The following is a 16,077-nucleotide window of genomic DNA, read 5'->3' as shown; positions in this document are numbered from 1 at the left end:
ATATATTTTATATTATATATTATATTATATTATATTATATTATATATTATATACAATATAAAATTATATAAATATATATAAAGATATATTAATAAATCAAATATTTATGACTAGATTTACACAAATTTTACAAATTTTATTAAATTGAGCTATAATATTTATGTAGAAAACTATTTTCAATTTTTGTACAATAAAATTTAATAAATGTAAATTAATAGATATAAAATTACTTATTGTATCATTCTGATCATACCACAAAAAAAATTATTATATTAATCTATTAAAACATGCAAATATCTTTGATTATAAAGCTCTGTTGTCAATATACCTATAATTATTGTTGCATTATGTAAAGAATTAGCAGGATCTCTAATTAATTTAATAGATCGTTCTATATCTCCTTTAAGCGTTACATATTGTTTGTTTAATACAAGTCCTTCTAAAGATTGCATACCTTTAATTGCTTCTGAATTAGGACGAATTTCTATTATATCTGGTTCACTTGTTTTTGATAATGCTACTCCAGGTGAATGAGGTGTGAATCTTATCATCTGTTGTTCCGATTTTGATTCAGGTAATTGAGCTAAACAATATACCCCTATTGCACGACTTAAAAATTTGCACCTAAATATAAAAATCAAATTTTTATATTAGATAAAGTAATATGCTGCAATAATAAATTCTAAGAACTTGATAAATGAAGAAGAATAAAAAAAACATTTTAATATTTTGTTTTTAGCTTTTATATAAGCTTTTATAATATATAACATCTATTATTTTATGACATATAATTTTTAAGTTGAATAAAAAATATATATAAGTTAAGAAATTTAAAATTTATATATTATAATGCTTTTATAAATAGGAAATATTTTAAATAAATAATATATATAATTATTATATAATTTACCTCATTGAAAGATTGGAATTTTTCTTAAGGCCAATAGCTCCTAATATGCCCCATCCTTGTCCTCCATCATCAGCAATTGTTAATAATGATCGTGCTAAACTTTTAAGAGCTCTAGCAGCTATTCTAGTATTTTCATTATATTGACATTGTCTATATGCTAATTCACATGTTTTAGCCCAAAGAAGAGGCAGCTTTTCTTCATTTATATTCCTAAAACAATAATATTTAAGTAAATATGGATATATTAATATAATTTTTTTAATAATAATTTTAACTTACGTTGGTCTAATAGCAGAGATCCAGTCAACTAAATTTATGAGAAGCACTCCTTCTTCTCTAATATCTTGACATAATGGAAGTCGCTTAAGTAAAATAAAATATAAAGCAAGAAGTTTTCCCTCAGAAACTAAGAATGATTCCACTGGTGGTTGTCGAGGTATTATTGATTGCAAAATTGTTAAGACTGAAGCCCAAGTTGGTGAAAATTCTTCAAATGCTATCATATAAATTAAAATATATATTAAATATTAAGTATAATTATATTAATATCAAATAGTTGTATAAAATCAAATATAATATTCATAATTAGTAATTTTGCATTAGTCTTTAAAATTCTATAATTTTATAATGTATTATAAATACATATATTTACATTAAAATGTAATAAGCAAAAAAGATATATATATTTTAATAATAATTATATATATACCATTAAATTTAAAATATGCTTCTAATGCAGCCTCCATTAAATCTCCAAATATAGATGGTGAAGTAACAGTTGTTCCAATAACTTTAAGTATACTCATAAGAATTGGATTACTATCTGTTCTTTTTGAAAGCCACATTGTCCAACTAGCACGAAGATTTTCCATAAGAAATCCATTTTGATTTATAGCATGAAGCAATTCGGTAATCAATAAACTTGCTTCTGGAATTTGTTGTGATTCTGAAACAGCTGAAAATCTTTTTTTATATTTTAATTGTACTTTTAATTGTAGACACATATAATAATTTAAATCATAAACATATTATATTTACTGTTTATAATAACAGCTTCCATATCGTCTAACATTTTTGATAATGTATTGTTAAATATTTTTGGATTTGTAGATATTAAAGATTTATATCGAGTTGTACAAGTGATTAATAGTTTTATTGAAGATCTTATATAGAGTTGTCTTTTTTTCAATGTAGTTGGATGAAAATGGCTTATCAAAGAATCATAGCCTGCTGCTACCTTTAGTAAACTATATATAATATAACATTTATTAGAAAATTTTTAATTTGTGATTATAATTAAATTGATAAAATAAAATTATATATACTTATGTATGGCAACATCTATTGGATGGCATTGATCATTACAAACATGGAGAACAACTCGTGAATCACAACTCATAACATGCCAATTAATTATATGATCATATGTAATAGCATCTAACAAATGCCAAGAAAATTTTTCAGCTTCCATAATTAATTGAATTACTTTGTCAGTCTGAAATATATTATTGATATTTAAAATTATGTTCATATTTTTATTATACTTATATCATTAGTATATTTATATATTATTAGATATTTTAAATAAAATGTTACAAATTAATTTTTTAAAAACTATTGCAGATATTGTTTTGCTTTTTATTTTAAATTAAATAATTCAAGATTTTATTGTGAAATGCATTTAAAATATAAAAAATTTGAAGCAAATATTTTAAGAATTTTTTTTTTATTATTAATTTTTTCTTTTTATTATTGATTATAGTTGAATATTTTGTATTACTTGTATTAATATTTGTATTTTTCGTTTATCATATTAATATTTAAATTATAAATTAGTTTAAAATTAATTTTTATAATCATTTCAAAAGTAATGAATAATTTTTGAGAATCTAGAATTATGTAACTAGATTTATTTGCTCATTTAAGTTTCTTAATAAGTTACATAGTAATTTATTTTTAACAAAACTATTTTCAAAAAGTTTTTTTTGTTTAAAAAAATCTAAATATTTTATATTGAAAAAAAATTTTTTTAAATATTGTAAATTTTTACATTTTTAAATATTAAAATTAAAAAAAATAAAAATTTTAAATCATTTTTGTGCTAAAATTGATAAAAGATAAAATAAAAAATGATACTGAAAATCCAAGTATTACATAATAAAAGTTCCAGTTTATGAAGCTTGTAAAAGCTTATATTATAATTCAACTGTTTTATGTTTTAAACTTATCTAATATATTAATTTAACAGTTTAGTTATATGCTTAACAAAAAAAATGTAATGTTAAAAAAATAAAAATCAAAATCTTTAAAGTAAAATTCTTTTCAATATCATTAATATCATTAATAGTTTTGATGATATATATGAACTAATTAAAATTAAGTATTTATGAATTTAAAATTTTTTATGTAATAAAAAATTAAAATTATTCTTTTAAATATTAATAATATTTATATCTTTAAATATTAATAATATTAATTCTTTTAAATTACCTGTCTAACATTTGGTTCATTAGATAATTTTACCAATAAATTTAATAAACAAACATGCATCCTTGCTACAATAGTTTGTGACTGTGTCGTCAATATGTCATTTATCCAAAGTGGCCAATGTACACATGTAAATACACTTCCGAGAAATAAATGACTATCTGGTAAATACTGATCAATTACTTTTACCATTAATTCAACATCATTTATACATGGATAGAAACGATCCCATGGTAATGATAGAAAATTGCCATGAATAACATTTAGAATATGATCTTTAACTGAAGCATGTGCAAAATTAGTAACATAAAATTGCCAGACAAAACAAAGTATTTTGCTAGATGCTGGCAAAGTATCGTTAATAAAACGAATACATTCGACAAAAATTGCTACGAATTTGTTAGCATATGGACCATCTGCAATAATCCATGGTAATAAAACTGATCGGTCATCTGTAAGCTGTTGAATCCATGCAGCAGTTGGTTCTTTCAAATTTCGCGTCCAATATGGTGTAATCCAAGGCGAATACATTTCACTTAAAACAGGCCATATTTTCTCGCACACTTTAATAATAATTATATATATATTATATATATAGAATTTTTTTTTTATTAAATTACAGAAGCATAAATATAAAAAAAATATTACATGAGATTTTGTTATATTTTATTATAAAAATATGTTTTATTATAATATTTATTTAATAAATGTTTAGTTTGAAATATGTAAGTAAAAATAGATTCCATATTATAGAATACACATTGTCTAATTATATGTATTTATTTATATTTATATAATAGTGCAACATAGAAATAATCACATCAATACAATAAATTTATAAGTGAGATATATATATGTAGTAAAATTCTAAAATAATTTATTATAATATATTTTAATAATTTATAATAATAAATTTTATATTAATATCAAACTTATATGTATCAATAATAGAAGAACATTTTAAAAGAGAGAATTTAAATAATTTAAATGATCATAAATCATCATAAATGATATTAATTTTTTGAAAAACATCATGTAAATATAGATATAATTTATAGTGGACTTTTTAAATTCTAGAATATAAAATCCGTTGTTGCGCATATTTTTTAAATTATAATTAAAATATATGTAATGCTTTTATATGTAATGCTAATATAATTTTATAATAAGCAATCTATTTCAAAACTTCATGTAACATTTTTTTTTACATATAGATAATATTCATTTTAAAATAATTATAAATATTTTGTATATAATATAAATTTCAAATGCTTACATTGATCTCCTAATGAACCTCGATCAGATTGCAATGTAAGTGCAACAAGAGCATGACCTATCATGCCAAGGAATGTACTTAATGGATCATTGTAGATTCTATATTTTGGATATAGTCCATAAAGTCCATATTGTAAACGTTCTTGCATAAAATGTTTACTTAATAATATAGCTGTATCATGTACCTGTAATTAAAAATGTATTTATTTTTTTTTTGTATATTTATTTTAAACATTAAAAATTGAAAATAGATATATTTTATATTTGAAAAAACGAACCTCTTGTCGAGAAAGAAGTTTTTGTTCAGTAGCATAATGACGAATATTATCTCTAATTTTAGAATTAGTCAAAAAAGCATTTTTTGATTTGCCACTAAGGGTTGCTAGCAAATCACGCCAAACATCTAGTGATAAATTTTGACTTTCACTACTTTTTAATATAACACTTAGAACTTCGCCATAATGTTCAGGAAATTCATGTAATAATATAAGTCGTAGATGATTTCTAAATAACTGTAAGAAAAAATTTATTAAAAAAAAATATTATTAATATTATTAATTAGATATTAATCTTTAGACTGATAAATAGAATATTATAATAAAAGAGAATATTAATAGAATTTTTTCAAAAAATTGTATTTCATGTTCTTAAATTGGATAATGTGTATTTAAATAACAAAATAAATATTTCAAAAGTATTATTTATTTGATCTTTTTGATTAACTATGCCTTTAATATTAGAAATTATAGATATTATAATTAATAATTCAAATTATATATTATAATAATAATCCAAATTTTTTGTATTTTAAAAGATTAGTGTCTTTAAACTATTGAAATTAAAAACAAATATATATATATGATAATATAAGATAATAATTTGATAATCTGCAGTGATTTTAAAATAATAATTTGTAACGTTTTATATCAAATCCTAATTAAATATGATGATAAAATCGTCCATTCGGATGACATAATATAATAAATAATAGTCGCATTCAAATTGGTAACATGGAATGTCGTATTTATTTATTGAAAAACTATTTGAAATAAAAACTGGTTTGTTTTTTGTTATGATTTACATATATATATATATATATCTGATAAGATACATATATAATTTGAAAATTGTTGACGTTTGGAAACAAGACCAATCAAATAAGAATATTCGCATTATTGTACTAATCGATATTAAACGCACTATTTTTTTGTATAATTATGTTGTATAATTAATTTTTGTATGTAATGTTGTATGATTAATTAGAAATAGAATGTTATATAAAATATCATATAGATTATAATATCATATATTTATATACATATATCATAAAATTAAATTTATTAAATATAAATACCTCGTGTAATATCAATTTAGTTTCTTCTGGATTGAGACCCATATTACAAAGAGCTCTAGATATCAAATCTATGAATGTTGATCGTTCACTTAATCTTGGACGCTTATAATTTAACCAGATTCCTACATCAAACTAAAATAAAAATGAAAATAAAAGTAAAATATGAAGTGAAATATTATGAGGAATAAAAATAATACAAATAGCATACTTTTGATAGTAATACAAAACAGAGATCGACATTTGTGCTCGTAGAAAATTCGACAACAGTTTGATACATTTGTAAAAATGTTGAAGCACTACCAGCAACAGGTGTAAAATAAGGCCCAAGTAAACCACCCAGATTTGATTTTTGCATAATAGTATTTAATAATTGTAGACCTTGACTTTCTTCTCCATTAATGAATGACTATTAAGATTAATATATATTAATATTATAATTAATAAAATATGCATTAATAATATAATAATTAATATTATATTTATTAATTTTTATAATTATAATTACCTGCCCTAATTTTTCTAAACAAGTAGTAATAAGTTGTTTTGTTGGTGGACATAATGATACTTCTTCTGTATAAGAGTTTATAAGATGATAAAATAATTTAACTCCACTTTCTTGAATTTTGTATAATGCTGTTGTGTTTTCATTAGTTCGATTTGTTAATATTTCATGTTCTAACATACTGAAAATAAAAAATTATTATTTATTTATTTTTAATTAATTTATATTTATATTCAAACTTCAAATTATATTATAAAATACACATATATATTATACATACGCAATTAAATGATCAATAAAAAGACATCCTTGAGTAACTTTACTAGGTGGTGGTTGACTTGCTTTTATCAATAAATTTTCATATTCAGCTCTATTTTGTGTTATCATATGATCAATACCATCACTAATGTGTGCTTCAAGTACCTGTAAATGTATAAATTAAATAATAAATATAATATAATTTATAAAATAATGTTATTTAATTCTGAAAGAGAAATCATAGATCAGTATTATTCTTACTTTAACTGTAATTACTGCTGGACCAGCACAGTGCACAGTAGGTGGTGTTCCTGATCTAGTGTGTTTCTGATTTGGAGGTACTGGATCACATAATGCATGCAATGTCACTTGATTTTCACTCTCTCTATAAAGTGTAGGCACTAATTCCAAGAAGCTAGAATCTACTGCAGTATGTTCAGAAATCATTAAATTATATGTTTGAGCATAATCTAATATTATTTTAAGATATGGTTTAACGAGATCAATTACTGAATTTGAATTATATATATTCTCTTTTGATATACAATTAAAAATTGCTTGATTGCAATTTAAAGGTGGAGGTGGAATGGAATATTCGTATGTAGTCAATCGTTTAAATATTCTTTGTAATGGTGGAATCTTTTCAGAAAGTAAAGTCGATATATTTTTTCCTTTTTGATAATTCTCTTGGTTTCTATTACATGCACACTCCCATTCTTGAACAGCCATCAATTGATTTTGCTGAACTGCCGAATAATCAATATATTCTAACCATGGTGTCTATTTAAACAAACATGAAAGAAATGATATAAAATAAGATTTTTTAAATACATCTCATTAATTAAATAATAATATAAAATGATTGTATATATAAAAATTAAATTAAAAATGAAGAACATTTTTTTGTAAAAAACTTAACTTTAAAAAAAATTGAATTATTTAATAGATATATATTTGAAAATCTTCTCCAAATTTCATGTTATATTCTATAAAATGATATTAATGTCATATTATTAATAGCATATTTATTAATTAACTATTTTATTAATTCATATTTATATTATTGAATTATTAAAAATGAAGTTATAATTAACATATATAAAAAATTAAATTATTAGCAAAAAATATTATTCTTTATTTTCCATTTAGATATGAAATCACTATACTTTAATATTGTACATTTTCTATTTATAATAAGTATAATAAATTAAAACTTACCCAGTTATCTTGAACAAGTAAAACTAATTTTTGTGACATATATTGTGGAGGTAAAGCTGGTAAATAAAGACCTGGTTCATGCAATCTTGGTTCTTCAAGCCACAAACTTAAAGTTTTATAAAATCTGTAAAAATATATTTTAATTTAAAATTAATAATTAATAATAAAATTAGTTTATAATATTTTTTTTCACAATTTTTACATATCTATTATGTTTTATATATAACATACTTCGCTATATTAAAATAAAATGAACGTTTATCATCAGTGATTGGTTTTCCATTATCTAAATCTTTTTCTCCTTTTAATTGAAAATATATTGTAGTATCATGTAAACGTTTTTTTAATTTTTTTAAATAACTTAAATTAATCATGCCTTCAAAAAATTTTTCACCAATCCCTCCATGATCAATAACACTAAAAAATAAATTGCATTATTACAGATATATTACTAATATATTACTAATATAGAACTAGATATAAAAAATAAAAAATAAAAATATAAAATTTTTTGTGAAACAAACCCTGATAATGTTGGGACTCTTGCAAGAAACAAAGCAAAGAAATTTTGCCATAAAAGAGGAAGAATAGGATGTCCTATAGGTGTATCTAGAGCTTGTTGTGACCAACGATATATAGATAATCCATTGGCTCCAAATGGTTGCATTTTTACAGTTATACAAGCTCGCTGAAAATATATTAGATATATATATAATAAATTATATTAAATAATATATATGAAATATACCTTAATAGCAGTATCTAATGATATATTAGATTGTGTTGATAATTCCTTTAAAATTTCATGCCATAATCCAGTTTTAATTTCTCTATTATATTGTTCAGTTAATAATATTTGATGAGCAACCCATACTGATTGAGTAGATTTTCCTAAAAGACTAATCGAATTTGAAGAACCAGTTGCCCAATTTAAAAATGATCCAAATGATGTCATCACATTACGATTAGATGCATTCTGAAAATAATTCATTAAAATATGATTTTAAAAATATTTTAATATAATTATCATATGTATTTATATAAATATAAATAAAAATAGATTGATATCATATAATAATAAAATTCTAAGAACAAGAAAAGAATATTATTCTAAAAAAAAAAGGGAAAGGAAAGAGAAAAAAGAGAGAACGAGAGAGAGATCACACCTCATTAATTTCCTCTGTGGCAAGCTAATAAAATGAAAATATTTTTTATTAATATAAAATATTGAAATATTAATTCTTTAACGAGTAAAAATAATTGTAATAACATTTTACAAAATAAATTTAATGAAATTAACTTCGTTAAAAAAGTTTAATATTAGTTCTAGTTTTTTATAAAAAATATTTTAATGTTTTTAATTACAATATTTAATAATATATCGATATAATAAAACTCTAATAGTAAATAAAAATTGATCTTACAGAGAAAAGATTTTGAAACATATGCTCCACTGTTTCTTTTGCATCCGTATGAAAAAATGCAGCACTAATAATTACATCCATTAAATATAATACACTTTGATCTTTATTCCAATCTGGTATACGTATAAATGTATTCAACCATAGATATACAAATTCTTTTGGTGTCTGTAAACGATATCTATAACAAATTATATCATTTTAAAAATAAAATATTGTCCAATATCAATAATATTAAACAAATTACAAAATATATAAAATATTGTTTACTTTTTATAATTATATAAATGTGAATGTATCATATTTGAAAATTGTTTCAATATTGTTCCTGGAAATTCAGGGGTTATAAGGCTTTTAGCCACTTTCATATAAGATCTATCAGCCATAATTAGAGAAATAACAAGACTAATAAATTTGTCATTCTTAAGTAATGAGTCAACACATTCCAAAAATAATGGTATTATATGATGTAAACATATAAGCATTTGTTCATATTTACAATGATATTGTAATATTTCTAATTGACCAAAACCTTTTAAACATATCAAAGGTATAGAATGGCCCCATAACGTCATAAGTGTTGCTACATAACATGCAATAGGTTGCTTTTCTCGTGTACCAGTGACTAAAATTTCTAAACTTAAATCAGAATCCATATCTGGTACATGAGCAAATGCTGCAGTAGGATTTAAAAGTGCATAATGACAAAGTGCTTCAGTTTGATCAAGTTGATGTAATCTAAGTTTAGAAACCATATCCCATGCCCATAATGAAAAAATATGTTCAGCATTTTGAGGCCTTATTATTGTTGACACCTATAAATGTAAAATATAATATATAATATAAAATAATATAAAATATATATATAAAAAATTAAAATCTATTTTATTGATTATACATATATTGATATTCAATTTATACCTGTTTAACACCTTCTACTAATAAAGAAGTATTTTGGACAGAAGAATCAGGTACATATTTCATAGTAAGTTCAACAATTAATAATGCTATACGTCTATGTAAATCAATAGGAAGATACAAACTACCATTTCTGTAATAAATATATGATTATATTTTTACACATAAATTTTATATTATTTTATATTTTATATAATTTTATATTTTTGTTTAAATCTTTGTCTCTATGAAAATATTTTTATGAAAATATTCAGATACATTATAAATTTAAGATATTAAATTAAAATAATAAGTTTTTTATAAAAATATGATTATCCATATGGGATGAACTATAGAATTAATACAAAGCAACAATAAATATTATAAATATTATACAAAAAAATTCGTCTAACAAAAAAAATATTGTATTAATTATTTAAAAAATAATTTATAATAAAATTAAACTGTGTTTTTAAAATATTATTATAAATAGTTATTGCTTGTTATCTTAAATTCATAAAGTTTTTGAAAATTTTCGTAACATGAAAATTCATTTTTTTCAATATTTTTTCAAACAATCGTTTACATGAAATCTACAATTTTTTCTAATATTTATATATTATATTTTAAAAATTATTTTAAATATTTTATATTTTAAAAATATTATATTGCAAAAAATTTTTGTTACTTTACTTTATTATATATTTATTTCAGATATAAAGTATATAAGCTATATATCAATATTTAAATATTTTTGTAAATAATTATGTTTATAATTCATTATTTTTTTAAGTAATTATATATAATGCATACTGCATTTTTTTTAATTTTTTAAACATAATAAGAATATAAAAATTTAAATTCTAATTTTAAATGATTTTTCATGTGTATATATATATATATATATATATATATATATATATATATATATATATATATATATATTTATAAAAATCATATAATAAATAGAATAAATTAGGAACTACTTTATTTATATTATTATTATTTCTTATTACTATACTACTATATTACTAAACTCTTACTCATCAAATCCCCAATTTAAGTGAGTAAGGATTAAACGGGCCAAATGATTCTCAGTTGATGTTAATGGATATTGATGTAACCATGTAGAAAGAATAATTATATCTTTCTCTTGTAATATCCATTTGTATAATTTTAAATCAGTAAATAGATACAAACTTAACTAAAATTGATAAAGTTAAATTTTTAAAAATATTTATTTATAAAGAAATATATTTCTTATACCTTTCCAGCTGATACAAAATTATTTTGTAACTTTTGTAAAATATCTGATAGTAGTGAAGGATATTTATATGTTAAATTTGACAGAAGAGATCGAGCATCTTTTGAACAAGAATCTTGTGTTTTTTCACTAAGAAATCCAATCTGTAATTATTATAATTTTTAAATATTAAAAAATGATAGATAATATAAATAATAATACATACTTGAAATAGATCTATTGTTGTTGTTTTCACAAAGTCATAATCCTGCTCAGTTCTTGCTAAAGCCATATTAGCAAAAGTTGTTAAAAGAAAATATGATTCATCTCCTGGCATGCTACTTAATTTTTCTTCAAATTTTGTACAAAGTTGTGAAGAATTTAATTCACTTATCCAATCTTTAATATTAACATAACATCAAAATTTACATTTTTATTATAGTTTTCAATTTCAAAAACGTTTATTTCAGTTAAAAAATTATACATACCATGAATAGATCTATTAGAAACATTCATATCTATTTGCGTACAATCAGTATGTAAAATATAAAATATTTGCCATAGAGTATTAGATGATATTAAATCATATGGCAGAGAAGCTAAATATTGCCATGCTCCTAAACGACGTGAAGAAAATATACATAAAACTGCTCTCAAAAAAAAACAATCAAATTCAAGTTGAAGTTTTTTCAATATTGATACATCATTAATCTATAAAATTAAAATGTAAGAGTATATAAAAGATAATAATATTAAATTATTCTTAAAAATATAATGATCTACCTGGTTTTTATCAAATTCCTCCCATTGGTCATTAGCATATTGTACAATATCTTTAATTAATGCACTTAATCGTTTGGCTAATTGTCTATATCTTGGAGAGTCATATGTTTTTAAGCCTTGTTTCAAAAGTCTAATAATAGTTGTAAAAAATGCAAACATCCGGAATAAATGATGATGCGTAATATAAGTTTTATTTTGATGATAATCATCATTTTGATATTGAATACATAACACTTGTTCAAATATTTTACTAAAAGGAATTTGATTTAATAAAGAAATAAGGTCACTTTCAAATAAGTTTGCACCAACATTAGCAATATCTTCATCTTCTTCTCCTTCTTCATCCAACATTACCCAAACAGTATCACCTGGACTACATATTGTATCTTGTAATGATTGTTGTACCTAATAAATTAAAAATTATATTTTGTTAATTTGTTAATTATCATTAAATTAATGACTTTCAATCTTGACAATATTGTTTTAATTTTTTTTTAAACTTTTAAATGTTTTTTATTTCATTATTAAAATAAAATTTTAATTTAATAAAAAATTTAATAAAAATTTAATTATAATTTGACAAAATTATATTTCTATTCATTTTTATGAAATAAAGAATTATATATATTTTATGTAATTTCAAATATTTCATATAAATATTATATAATTATATTCTTTAAATGAATCTGTCTTTTAAATATTGATTTTAAATTAGATTTGGAATTGTAATATCTAAAAATTATTGCTATAAAAAGTATTATTTATCCAATATTTTGCTCTCATGATGTATATTTAGATTAACATTAAATAATATTCAATTATATATTAAATTTATGTTAGATTTCAATTTTTCCTTAATTTTATTAAATTAAAAATAAATAATATTTTTTCCCAATTAAAATCTTGTTTTAATAATAAAATAAATTTAAAAAGAAAAAATAGTATTGTCAAAATTGCCAAAAGTTATCAAACTATTTATTTCTAAATTATTTATTTTTAGTTAACAATAAGTATTTATAAACACCTGTTCAAGAAATTTTTCTCTATCCTTAATAGGTAACAGAATGACGGCCAATGTAGCTATTATATGATCTAAATATGGATCATTCAATGAAGATATGCCTAATTTTCCATGTTGTTGTGATATTGGAGTTTGAACATAACTGCGAGCCCAATTCATTACCCCACCAGGACATCTCAAGATATGATTTAAAATAAATAAATGATCTTGCCAAGTTGCTACTCTCAATAAGATTGCTATTAATCGTGTAAGCCATTCTCTAGTATCTGTTACAAATTTACCATCTTTTAATAATTTTCTTTGAAAATTGAATAATATAGTTATGCACATTCTAATTTCCACTAATTGTGGAATTGTTTGCGAAGGTACATGTATTGGTAATAAATTTACAGGTGCATTATGAGGAAGATTTATAAATTCTTTACAAGATATGCATACTCTTTGAATATAATATTCAATTTGAAATTTTAACATTTCTGCTTCATAACAATATAATGCTTGAGTATTATGTAATAGATCTTTTATTGTTGATAAATTTCGAGTTAATGCAGCTAGTGTTTGCTGGTTAAAACGTGCAATATAATATTCATGTGTAGCAACAACAGGATTTCCATCTTGACATTCTCCTGCTTCTCTAATACAGGCTTTATCTAAACACCATAATTGTTTTTGCATTTCTCTACAGGATTTCTTTAAAATTTCCAATTCATGAGAATTGATAATTAAATTATTTCTTACACGAAGATAATTCATTAAAAGCTCATGTAATCTATGTTGTTGTCTAATTGCACTACTTCTAAGTTGTATTTCTGCAAATTCTGAAATAAACATATCAATCCATGCTAATTCCTGATTAAAATATAATGATGTTAATTGGCTCTCTGTAAATGGTATAATTTCTTTAAAAGAACTATGTATATCATCTACTTGATTTATAATAGAATCTGATTGATTTTTTATTTGTCTATCATATATAAAGTTCTTTGTATTTGATATATTTGAATCTTGAGATAAATTTATTATACTTCCATTATTAAAACCATCAAGTGTATTATCTACTAAATCTATTGTAGAAACTGATGTTATAACTTCTTCTATTTTCTCATTTAAGTTATTCCATACTGATGTTAAATTATTTCCAATTTCATTATTAATTTTGGTCTAAAATTTATTAAAAAATATATTATAATTACTTATAATATGTTTAAAATAAATTTGAATATAGAAAATAATATTCAAATTAAATATTTTCTCAGAATCTTTTTTAAAATTTTATAAATCATATATTTATGCAATATTATATTATTATCATTAATTATTTTAAAATAATAAGTTATTATAAAAAATTCTTTAAATATAATTTTAATTAAATTAATATTTTTGATAAATATTATTTTGATAATTTCCTTAATTTGAATAAAAAAAATTAAATTAAATACTTCGTCATTTATAGTTTGTAATCCTTCTGCTTTTTCTGAAACTATTTGAACTGTTTGTTTTTCATAGAGTTCAGTGTCAATTGCAGCAGAATGTAATTCACTTTCCATATTTTCAACACCTTCTCCTTTTGGATAATTTGTAGGAGATTCTTCAAGCACACATTCAAATTCTTCCAATGTTGGAACATCTGGTATTTGTTGTTCCATAGAAAACTTGGGTTTTTCTTCTCTTTTTTTCTAAAAGTATATATTTTTTTAAATATAATTTTTAATCTTAAACAACAAATTTAAAAAAAAAATTTTATATATTATGTGTATACATGTTAAACATATTTAAGTTTTTATAAATTATAACCTAAACTTATATTATTAATAAAAATAAATATTTTAAAATCTATATATTGATGATTTAATTTAATTTAAATTTTTGTTACTATTAAACAATATTTGTTACTGTTATATGATATTAATATGATATTGATACGATATACTATATAAAAATATAAAAAATATTTTTTTTATATGAAAAATGAAATGTCTTAAATTTTTAGATTAAAGATTAAAGATAAAATAATAATTAATAAATATGATTACATAAAATATTAAATAAAAAGATTAAAGAAAAATATTAAAAAATAAATATTCACCTTTCGTTGTTTTGGTACTTCCATTTTACATAAACACAATAAATTTTGTGTAAATTTCTTTTATATAAATGTTGAATTTATCACATAGCATTAACATACAAAATATGAAAAATATGAGAATTATATTTATTACACAATAACAAATTTTCACAATACTATTCTGAATATTAATATTACTGATTGATTACGCATTCTCTATTTCTTGCGTAACCTATCATCTGTCAAAATATATTACAATTTCAAATTGGCAGTTTTCATATTACAATTATTTAATAATAATTTTTTATTTAAAAAATTAATTTAATAAATTAACATTATTAAAACTTGCATAAAAAAGTTCTGCGTAATAATTAGTATGAAATAGCAGACATAATTTTTTTGTTTATCGATAGAGTTACATGCAAATAAAGTGCTGCCAGCTGTTCTAGAATCACAGGTGGTACAGATAGATATAAAATAAATATTTTATAAAATTCTTTTTTTATGAGGATAATATATAAAATAAACATGACATGCAATATTTTTTCTTGCTATAGAAATCATAGATCATTAAGAATATTACCATTTTTGTGCGATAATATCAATATAAAATAAAATTATATGTTAATATATAATGTTAGTA

General features: G+C 21.0%; 1 protein-coding gene across 3 annotated transcripts; it reads right to left on the bottom strand.

Annotated features, from left to right (window-relative positions):
- Window positions 1–115: 115 nt before the first annotated feature.
- Epg5 (ectopic P-granules autophagy protein 5) lies at window positions 116–15,900 on the bottom strand. 3 transcript variants are annotated; one of them, XM_086914928.1, is made up of 30 exons: window positions 15,456–15,900; window positions 14,809–15,045; window positions 13,373–14,530; window positions 12,349–12,753; window positions 12,054–12,276; window positions 11,792–11,964; window positions 11,589–11,729; window positions 11,366–11,526; window positions 10,347–10,476; window positions 9,696–10,240; window positions 9,429–9,606; window positions 9,171–9,194; window positions 8,753–8,980; window positions 8,529–8,692; window positions 8,236–8,421; window positions 8,005–8,128; window positions 7,048–7,566; window positions 6,809–6,951; window positions 6,532–6,709; window positions 6,235–6,432; window positions 6,027–6,158; window positions 4,951–5,184; window positions 4,674–4,857; window positions 3,401–3,960; window positions 2,236–2,405; window positions 1,949–2,157; window positions 1,620–1,865; window positions 1,190–1,406; window positions 911–1,120; window positions 116–624 (listed from the first exon to the last, which is right to left on the bottom strand). In XM_086914928.1, the coding sequence occupies exons 1-30, from the start codon at window positions 15,477–15,479 to the stop codon at window positions 273–275; spliced, it is 7,653 nt and encodes a 2,550-aa protein (XP_086771054.1). In that variant the 5' UTR covers window positions 15,480–15,900; the 3' UTR covers window positions 116–272. The 3 variants fall into 3 exon arrangements, with proteins under 3 accessions (XP_086771054.1, XP_086771055.1, XP_086771056.1); XM_086914929.1 differs by lacking the exon at window positions 9,171–9,194; XM_086914930.1 differs by lacking the exons at window positions 116–624; window positions 911–1,120; window positions 1,190–1,406 and having other exon boundaries at window positions 1,680–1,873.
- Window positions 15,901–16,077: the final 177 nt, after the last annotated feature.

The sequence above is a fragment of the Apis florea genome, unplaced genomic scaffold (assembly GCF_048593485.1).
Source record: "Apis florea isolate Af1SG1 unplaced genomic scaffold, ASM4859348v1 contig_3756_pilon, whole genome shotgun sequence".
Classification (NCBI taxonomy): Eukaryota; Metazoa; Arthropoda; class Insecta; order Hymenoptera; family Apidae; genus Apis; species Apis florea.
Note: the sequence above shows the minus strand (reverse complement) of the source record. Positions and strands in the feature narration are given on the sequence as shown.